The sequence below is a fragment of the Colletes gigas genome, unplaced genomic scaffold (assembly GCF_013123115.1).
Source record: "Colletes gigas isolate AHSC1104 unplaced genomic scaffold, ASM1312311v1 Colletes_gigas_Sc00194, whole genome shotgun sequence".
In the NCBI taxonomy this organism is placed as follows: domain Eukaryota; kingdom Metazoa; phylum Arthropoda; class Insecta; order Hymenoptera; family Colletidae; genus Colletes; species Colletes gigas.
The window spans coordinates 14,025-24,596 of NW_025106817.1; the positions used below are offsets into that span (position 1 = coordinate 14,025).

Sequence of the window (10,572 nt, forward strand, 5' to 3'; positions counted from 1 at the left end):
TATTCCTCCTGATTGCTAGTCCGTAGTATTTTGTTAACTTTTTCATGAGGGTGTCAGTTAGCTTCCCTCTTCCGCCAAGTTTCTTTTCTTTTTTTATATTTCGTAGCCGACTGCCCATTCGTTTTTCAACGTGGGAAACGCATTCACTTTTTGTTACTTGGAAATCGTCTCCATATAGTTTTAAATCTAAAACAGCTTTAAATGTCTTAGAGTCACCGTCGCCGATGTAGTTTCCGTATTTTACTCCATATTTTTCTTCGGATGTAGAAAACATTTCTGTGATGGAGTCAACCTCCATTTTTCCCGCCGAACCTTCATGGTTTGATGAGCACTCTTCTTTATGATCTTCATACCATTCGGCATACTCCGCTGTGGCTTCTTTTTGTCGCCAAATCGTGCATGCTTGACAGTAGCTGCTTTTGACAACGAGATCTACCACTTTGCCGCTATAGTAGCTGTTCGAGAATTAACTCTCATTTTTAGCAACACGCACGTGCCTTGTTTCTTTTCAATGTTTCGCTCATGCCGTGGCCACCACGACGCTCATTGGCAGCACCTCTCGGGCACACTTTGTGCGCGAGCAGGATAGCTGGCCCACCTGCGCGCGCAACGATCTCTCTACCGGCGGGTCGAAACCTCGTGGTGGCCACGAGTGCGGCCATTAAGTCAGTCTTGTTCGTAATCTAAAACGCGACAAGTGTGCTCTGTTTTTCAGTCTTAGTTTCCTTTGTTCTTTTGTGCCGCATATAATCTACTGTGTTCAATGTAATTAATTCACAACTAATTATCAAGGCTCACGCTCATAAATCCCTTGCAATTAATATAATTGCAAGGGTATTATGAGTTTTAAACTCGTAATAAACGGTTGATTCTCATTCTCACTCGCGCTCAGAAATGGCGATCAATAATATCGCCATTTCTCATAACCGCTCGTGTAAAACTCTTACTTAAACGTACCGCTCATTAATTATGTATTTCACAAACGGGACAATGTTGTTAATAAGGACCTTGTTTAATTAACTTTGCACCATAGTCATTTTTCGCGAACCCTCTCATAACCGGCATCTCAATGAAAATCTCTACAGTTCACTTCAATCTTAAACAGTAGCCAATTAGTGTTGTTACACCAAACAATGAAGTGAAGCCGCGTTTTTCCACGACCCATCGCCGGAAACATTTAAATTTGTTGGTGATCTTCCTTTTTTCTCGGTTTCTTCTTTTTCCTCGTGTATTGCTTTTTGGCATAAACTGTCGAATACTGTTTTCGTGGCAGTATGAATATGCCCCACCACAAGGTCGTACATGGATTTACTTAGCCCTTGCCCGATGTCCATAATGCCGCAGAATAAATTTATGCCGTCTCTACCGACGCCTAGAAGTCGCATAGCGAAAACTATTCGTCGATTGATTTCATATCCGTTATTTATGAAAGGCCCCGATGAAATTAGGCGACGGCTGCAGTGGCACAAAACAACAACTTTAAATCCGACGCCCCGAATTTTTTCTTCTTCAAATTTTATATTTTTTTTACAGTCTTTGCAAATAATTATATCTGATAGCGCACCAAAAAAACTTACGAATTCTATTATTCGATACGAAAACTTAGAAACATGGGTAATGTCGGAAGTACTCGAGGTCGATAATTTTCGAGCGGATGCACTTTCTCCCATGGGTTCATCTTCTTTTTGAAGATACTGATTCCCGTGAAACTTTCGCTTTGGAGGCTTCGATGCACGAGTATTGACGTCCCTGTTTCTTCTTGGATAGGACATTTTGATGTACAAGTCTGTACCGTCCTACCAATCGCAATTTTATCAAAGTGACTTGTAAGATCACTTCCGCGAATTACACCTTATCAAACACAATCTAATTATTTATTAAACAACAACGAGTAAAACTTAACACTATATACAAAAATACGTTGAAGATAATGTTCCGTTATGAGAATGATGTTACTTCTCAGTCGGTTTTTTGAAGATGATTGTTCTGCAGAGTCTGTCTGTCATATTTAAGGATGGAATTTCCGTTGGAAGGGGAATCAAAATTTGGGGATGTCAGTAGGTATATAAGGGGAGTTCTGAGCCATGGTCCCAGAGAATCGAGGGCCAGGGGGGAGTGGGGTGGGGGGCCCGACCGTTGGGGGAGCGCTGTGGGGGGGGGTCGGTAATTATTTCGGTAATTAGTATCAACGGTTGGTAATTAGGTGGGTAATTGGTATCAATGGTTGGTAATTGTCAGAAAGAGATAATTGTCAGATGTCGGTAAAAGGGGGGAAAGAAATTAGATGTCTTTTTACTATTTTTTTTATAAAATTTATATATTTAATCTTTTATTACAATTCAGTGAGAGTATAAATTATGTAATTACAAAATTAGATATATTTTTTATTTAATTATTAATAGCATCGTATAACATATTATCCACTGCAAATGTCAACAGCTCGCAATCCGCAGGAGAATTTTTATCATAATATTCACGAAGGATTTTGACGGCCTCATGTTTATGCGCAATACTGTTCCGTTTTAATATAGTTACAAATTGTTTATATTTCTCGCTGACATAGTGCGTATTTTGACACAGCCACGAATACGCGTGCTCGACACACAGTTCCAGTTCGAATAAAAATAATACAGTCGATGGTTTCATATACATGCAGGCATCATACAATTTCATTTGCACAAGGTTCATGCCACGCATTGTAACCACCGTAAGCACCAAATCACAAATCGTTAATGACGTTGGAGAAGGAGCTGATTTTACATGTTGTTCGATATCCTCGCGTTTCTGGATCAATGTTGTCCATGTCGAGTGTGGCAACAACAACACATTTCCTCGAGTATCGCCAAGAATAATTTCCACAGCGGACACAGGTCCTACCGCGATTCTAATATCCAGGTACTTGTATGCCGTGGATGTGAGGGCAAACCTCCTCCCCAGTATATAAGGCGTCGAACGTTGTTTATTGCTATCGTAACATATAGAAAAAGTATGTAAAGAATGAAAGGTAAGTAATAACGCTAAGGAAATGATGATAATAACACTTACTCGCGACTTATGCACACCGTTTCGCGAGAAATGTAGTAATTCATGTTTGTAGAATCCATAACGTTTCACGACGACGGCGACGACGATACTATCAAAACGAGTGTGCAGCACATAAAAAAAATGTAACGATGCATCAAGGGCAGCGAGGTGCGGGGAGAGGAATTTTTATGTCACGTGTTCTTCTGCGAAAAGTGCAACTTTTGCAAAAGCGTTTTTTAGATTACCTTGAGCACGTCCAAACGTGCAAATTCTATGACATCACATTCGCGGTACGAATCGACCGAAATCATGTGTATCATGCGAAGCGGGTGGGGCATAGTGCGGGGGGGAGAGGAATTTTTGATGTCACGTGTTCTTCTGCGAAAAGTGCAATGTTTGCAAATACCTTTTATATTACCATGAACACGTGCAAAAATGCAACCTCAGCAGAACGTATAACATTGACGAGCATTATCGGCGCGGGAAAAGAAATTAGATGCCTTTAAAATATGATATATTTATTAAAGCAAGAAATGATTATAAAACATTACTTTTATGGATTCATGAATTGTGCGAGTTATTGAGTCCTAGCCATTTTACGTACACACTGTTCCCCTTCTTACGTAATACTTTTTCAACCAGATACACGTCGGAATTAGCAACTCGTTGCAACTCGTGTTCGTAGAATCCTCCGGCAATTAGTTTTTCATAAGCATCTTTCAGCAGATACGTTGCAGGATTAGTTTTCTGTACCTCGGCGATTGTAAATATTTCAGTGCTCCAATTCGGTGTGTAACCTTTTTCAAAAATTGTCTTAAATTTGCTCACGCGTACCGCATCTCCCACTTTGAATCGTGCGGGAGCGCCAATCTTTACGTGACTATACACCGTTGTTAAGAGCTTAGCGGCGTTTGTTGATGTAACGTCAATTGGTCGCATACCAATAGTTCGATGCTTTCGCGCGTTGTACTTTGATACGAGATGTTGAATCGAGTCGATCCATTTGTAATTTCCATTAAGGGTAAACATTTTCCACATGTTGTTTTTGAGCGTACGATTAAACCGCTCAACGACTGATGCTTTCATCACTGAATACGTTGAATAATGATTTATGCTGTATTTTGACAAAAGTTTTTGCACATTTGCGTTGTAAAATTCCTTTCCTTTGTCGGTCTGCAAATTTTTCGGATACCTTCCGCGGAAGGTCGGAATTCGATAATACCCCTCTCCAATTGATTCAGCTGGTCTTTCAAGCTCTGAACATAATCTTGAAATATGATCATCTTCTTGTCGAATTCATCTTGTCGATTTTTTATAATTGTCATGTTTTCTTGCAAGTACAGCTTGTTGATAGCATCGCCATCCTCTACAGGTGGTGCTACCCGTCGAATCTTGCGCGACTTTGCATCGTAATTGGCACCAGCAATACAAAGAGCATTGTCACGTACATAATTTCTGACTACTCCATTCCAGCGATAGTATGATTCCACTGTTCCAAACGATGACCCAAACTTGTTGATTGGCATTTTGATATCGATTGACAGCATCGTCAAAAGTGCAGGTTAATTTATAATGAGTTCTGCCTCGCGAAGCTCCTCGATAATCGATAACATCTCATTGTTATGTGCATTGTGACCGGCTTGACGCGAAGCCTCGAGCAGTCGAAGCCGATCTACGAGTTCGTTGGGATCGTTCCAATGAACATAATCAATCTTGTTGCTAGTTAATCTCATGGAGCTTGGTATGCCCTTTCCAACTTTTTTATCTTTCAATAATGGCTTGATTACATAGTTATACTTGTATCCTTTATTACCTAATGTTTTACCATATGAATCATGTTTGTACTTATGCGCACTCGTGGTCAGCAGTATGTCCCTATATTTATGTTCATCAGCCTCAGTATAAATGTTGTCATCTGGAATTTTCTTAAATATCAATTCATAAAGGCCGGGCGTACCAGAATATCGTATGCCATCGATAATTATGTTATCGGCATTGTCCACGTCAACACGTTTATTACCAAGCATCGGCCCATCACTGTCGAGATAAACACCGTACACATGATCCATACCATCCTTCACATCACCGCGTAATACAGGCGCGATGTATTTTTGACTCAGTGGACCTAGGTGATTCCGCAACGTTTCTTCACCTTCCGACGTTTGCAGCCGACTTCGAACAGACGTCGAGAAACTGCTTTTTGGACTTTCAAAAACATCTTCGTTTGCTAAGCTTTTTGGACTATCAAAAGCATCTTCGTTTGCTAAGCTTCTTGTTGCCGGTACTGGCTTAATCGGTATAGAGGTCATCAGATTCATATCGGGTAAACTGCTTAATCTTACTGAGCTTTTTATTGTTGGTACTGTCCTAATCGATGTAGAGACCGGTGTAGAGGTCATCGGATTCACGTCGAGTAAACTGCTTAATCTAGGTTTTTTTATTTGTGATGGTTTTGGAAGATTTAGCCATAAATGTGATTGTGTTTTATCCGATTCCTTGATATTTGACGTGAACAATGGCTCGCTTCCGATATCTATATTATTGTAAACATCATAATTTTTTAACGTGTTGTTGGCAATTGCCTTCAGCGGCTCAGTAACAGGCTTAAAGTGTTTTTCCAGTGCAATCTCTTCCTCCATTTTACCGGTTTTCAATTCACGATACTTTCTACGAATCACATCGCTCGTTTTTGCAATCTGTTTCGCTATCCTTTCACGATCTTCAATATTGCTGCTGCTCATGTTGGAACACTGCTTTGTCAACGTATAGGAAGTAACTGGACATGTTACGATATTGCAAAATCATTAAATCCTTTTCTATAGCGACCATTCCATAATGCACTGTCTTTATCAATCACTACAAATCCATATTTTTCTTGCCAACAGGTGGTACACAATGTGCAGAAATTCTCAAATGACATGTCGGTGTTTACATGATCGTTGTACACATGTTTCAGATTAGTACCATCTTGTTTGAACATGATCAGCAGGTTCGCGTTGTCGCGTATCAGATGCTTCGGTATTTTCGCGTATGTTTGACAAAGATAGAAACAGTCAACGTCCGAGTGCCTACCCATTGCAAAGTATTCTCTTACCGTGTTTTGCTTATCGCATGCCACATCATCAAAGATAAAAATGGAATTCGGAAGTGCCTCGCTCGGCGGAACGACGTCGCTGTTATTCGAAAATGTAAAATAACCAATTTCGTCTATCGATGAGAATATATTTTCTAAATATTGATATTTCGGTTGTTGTAACGATTTCGAGTACATGTATATGTTTTCGAAACGAACGCCGTACGGACTTTCTAACAAACTAATCAACACGTTCGTTTTACCACAATTCGATGGACCGCAGATTATACCGCGTATAGAGGTCGGCAGCATATTTCCATGTTTGCGCACCTCTTTCTCAGACTGTGTCTTTTTGTCTACATTAGTCACTTTGATCATAGGTGATTGGCGTATGAACTGCATATTTTATCGAGGTGCTATACGAATGAAGATCCAATCGAGAGAGCTGGTCTATTTATAGCGATGCATAGAGCTGGAACGATCAGTGTTCAAATATAGCCTGTCGAGTCAGCAGAATGCACATTGGCAGTTCACCACCATTGATAAACAACTGTGGCGAATGTCAACAAAAATTGGAAAAGGTCTATTAAATCGTGTTATAAACACACTTCCGATTGAATTACATATTCCAGGTTATCAGTATTGTGGTCCTGGGACACATTTAGAGAAACGCTTGGCGCGAGGCGATCAAGGTATAAATCCGCTGGATGTCGCGTGCCGCGAGCATGATATAGCGTATTCACAAAATAACGATCTCGGAAAACGACACGCGGCCGACAACATCCTAGCAGCGAAAGCGCGAGAACGCATTACCGCGAGAGATTCCAGTCTCGGGGAAAAGGCTGCCGCTACAACCGTTTGGGCGGCTATGAAGGCTAAGACAAAATTCGGTATGGGTTTGAAAAAGAAAAAGAAGAGTGGTTCGAAGAAACGAATACTTCCAATGGCAAAACGTGGCGGTATCCTACCGATTTTACCATTATTGGGGGTTCTCGGCTCATTGGTCGGAGGGGCGGCAGGAGTCGCGAAGGCTGTGAACGATAAGAAGGCAATGCAGCGTCAGCTGGAAGAAATGAAACGTCACAATCTCGCCATGGAAGGTCATGGACTTTATCTCGCGCCGTACAAACGCGGGCGGGGAGTCTCAAAGAGAAAAAAAAAAACGTCAAAATTAAAATGCCTGAAGGCGTAACCACCAACATACAACTACAGCAACTCGCAAAGCGCATGCGTATTCCATATTTCAGAGGTATTTTTATGCGCAATACTTTACCAACAGATGGGGTATGCAGGAATGATAACAAAATTACCCCTCGAATACATGCGGTTGTGGCATAGCCTACAGGTGGCTAGGGCATGGGCCCGTGCATAGCCCGCCACTAGCAGATGCACGGGCTCTCTTATGTATTCCGCAGCTTCCCGTGGCGGAAGTGTATGAAAACACCCCTCGCATATTCGAACTCCCTCATCGGTGTCTTTCCAACACATGCCTCCTCGCAAACAGGTGCGTTGTCTGATGAGGTGGTATACATCTGTAGGCAGCATCGCCTCCGCATATGTATTGCTGATGTGTCGATCATCATAGGTGGCGATTCCAGCTGTGGGGATGAGAATGATCATATTAGAATATTAGGTTGGACTATTTTGATAAAAAATAAATTCTATCTGCTTACATACCGAGGTCCCATCTATCTGCAACCATTTTCACTTCTCACTTGTATTACTTTTACGTTTTTCACAGATACACTTTTGAAAATGACGCGGGCTGGTTGTACAACGGTTTATATAGTAAATTATTCAGGTGGGGGGAGGACTTGGTCTTCTTAGGAACAGCGGTGACACTCGCTTGTATCTGCTAACGTTAGTAGAATTGCATGCTCCAAGCTTCCCCCACAGCATTCTGCAAATTTTGCGTTCTTCGCAATCGAGAGCATCATCGCGAGATAATGTTACCGAGGTCTGTGTTTGAGTTACAAAACATATGTATACTGGTGCGCCTAAGACGGTATTTTATAATGCCCCCATGGTAAGGTCTCGGTTGAATATGGTACAATATATCGTTTGTCGTCGTGTGGACTCAGAGCAATTTTTGTTTCTGATATCGTGTACACTTCATGCAACGTGGATCTTATACACGATTGGTGGCAAATCTTTTCAACCTCGCCCATCAAACATTGCACATAATCATCGTATGTTATAGTTCGTGCTACAACATTACTCTTGACACCTTTCACCTTCTTCGTATCGTTCTTGCCATCGACTTGCATGGCGTACATCTTTGCTCTCAGTCCAACAAATTCGGTCATAATCGCACCATTATTTTCGTCTTTCATTAAACCTGGTATCTTCTTATTGACAAGCGGAATACCATATCGATTATCTGATGGATAATCGCTCGTGTCAAATCGAGCAATGTCTCGTATCATAAGTTCATAAATATTGTCACACTCGATGTGATAAATTAAACTGTCTGTATCGGTATACATCATTTTACATTTATCGCTATGTGTGGGTAACATGTAGTCGTGATGGAATTCATACAAACAAACCTTAGATATATCTAGTATACACATACCCACATAGATTGGTTTGTTCAATTTTACGGACAGTTTGCGCAGCTCGATTGCAACTAAGTTTTCCGAAAATATGCTGCGACTGTGAAAATTTGGTTTAGCGATCAATGCCGCCGCACCATATCTCCCTTCCCATTTTGTTACTAATTTTACATCTACATGATTGCGCACATTCTCCATAGTTTTACCAAACACTGCATTGTTCATTAACTTGTATAAATTTTTCTCAAAATCATTTGTGGCAAGAGTTCTAAACTTTGTATTTAGTTCGATGTAATCGCGAAGCCATGGCGATTGTGAAAACTGTAATACGCGGTGAACTTCAGTTACGCGAAGGCCGTGACGAATACATTGCTGCAGATTGCGGTAATGTATTACGTAACGATTCTTATCGTATAGAGTTGCGAGGAGCTTTTCCTGGCGCTTGCCGGGCGGTTTATCGCGCGTTGGGCAGAACGGTAAATCTGTGTGTGCATCATGCAGATGTTGTGGATACTCCAGATCGACTTCCAAAATATACCCCATCGTTGAGTCTAACGCTATGGCCATTACATCTATATCTTTGTTGTTGACCCACTGAAAATTGGCGTATGGCAATGGTTGACACATTGCCCAGCCGTACAAATTATTTACATCGAAATACATTAAATATGACGACGGTTGCGATGCATCGTACGACTGCATGTACTTGTTGTTGGCTCGTGCGCGTCTGTTGGAACATTGACTTAAACCACCGCGTATACCACGTTCGATGAATAGGACCATGTCGATATCGGTAAGAAGTTCGAAATTGATACGTGTATGCTTCAGCATGGCATCCCACGTAAAACCTGGCAGAGTATAATAGTGCGCGGGATCGAGTCCGTAACTTGTGACGCAACTATTGCGAAAATTTTCAAAAATATCTGCCAACAGCAAGACATCAGTCTTTAGATACAAATCGCTATACTCGCCGAGCGTTTGAATGGAGAACCGCGTCCACACGTTGACGGCGTGTTCGTAGTCATTTTCGGATACTGTATCGCCAGTCAAGGAACTGTAAAATGAATTGCGCGATGGCAAACATGATTGCTCCAACTTTTCGACACAGTCAATGTACTCGTACGGGAACACCCCTTTCCGTGTCAATAAATCAAAATCTTCCGTAGATAATTTTTGAAACTCAGACCGTGTAATTTGAAGTTTATCTTTACTAAGAAAAGATGCCAATTTCTCGAGACTTGTATTTAAAAATTTAAACGAATCGATGAATTGCAATTTTATGCGCTTGCGCGAGTTCCATTCTTCATCCGTGCATTCAATGTATTTTGTAAATGAAATGTACTTCTCTTTTGTTATCGGCAATACAGTGACGTCGCCCTCAAATGCCGTGGCTATCTCCTTGATAATAAAATGTGAATCATAACCGGATAAATTGTGAAAAACCACGGGGATGACAAATGCGTCTTTATAATTTAGATTGTGATTTGAATGTGCGGGGCCTCTGTACCGACCGGTCAAATGACAATGATCGCGTACCCGTTTGTCATCTTGTGCAAACGGTCTTTCACATATGTGACAGTGTGCTGCAGTATTAAAATTTTGCAATTGTTCAGTTGATAAATTTTCCATGGGTACATTGGTCGATAAAATGGACTTTACACGATGCGACAAATCTTTGAGTTGTCTCACAAACCATGACACGCAGTCAGGATCGCGACGATATTGAAACGTAGATAACGAGTCGTCGTACGAGCACCGCACATAGTATCCCACACTAAATACACGATGATGCTGATATGTGTATCTTGGCGCTTCTCGATCAGTATCCGTTTTCTCCAGGATGCATTCCAGATCGGCATACACGATAAACGGAACACGCTCTTTCCTGCTGTAGTTGCTGAAGCTGAGCCACTTCCTACC

The 10,572-nt window shown here is 41.3% G+C and overlaps 1 protein-coding gene across 1 annotated transcript; it reads right to left on the reverse strand.

The window, feature by feature from the left end:
- Positions 1 to 8,094: 8,094 nt before the first annotated feature.
- On the reverse strand, positions 8,095 to 10,281 carry LOC122404335. The gene has a single exon (XM_043408271.1). The coding sequence runs from the start codon at positions 10,279 to 10,281 to the stop codon at positions 8,095 to 8,097; it is 2,187 nt and encodes a 728-aa protein (XP_043264206.1).
- Between the last annotated feature and the right edge of the window lie 291 nt (positions 10,282 to 10,572).

Excerpts from the sequence above, each read along its gene's own strand:
- LOC122404335 (XM_043408271.1), bottom strand. The coding sequence starts at position 10,281 with ATGGAAAATTTATCAACTGAACAATTGCAAAATTTTAATACTGCAGCA.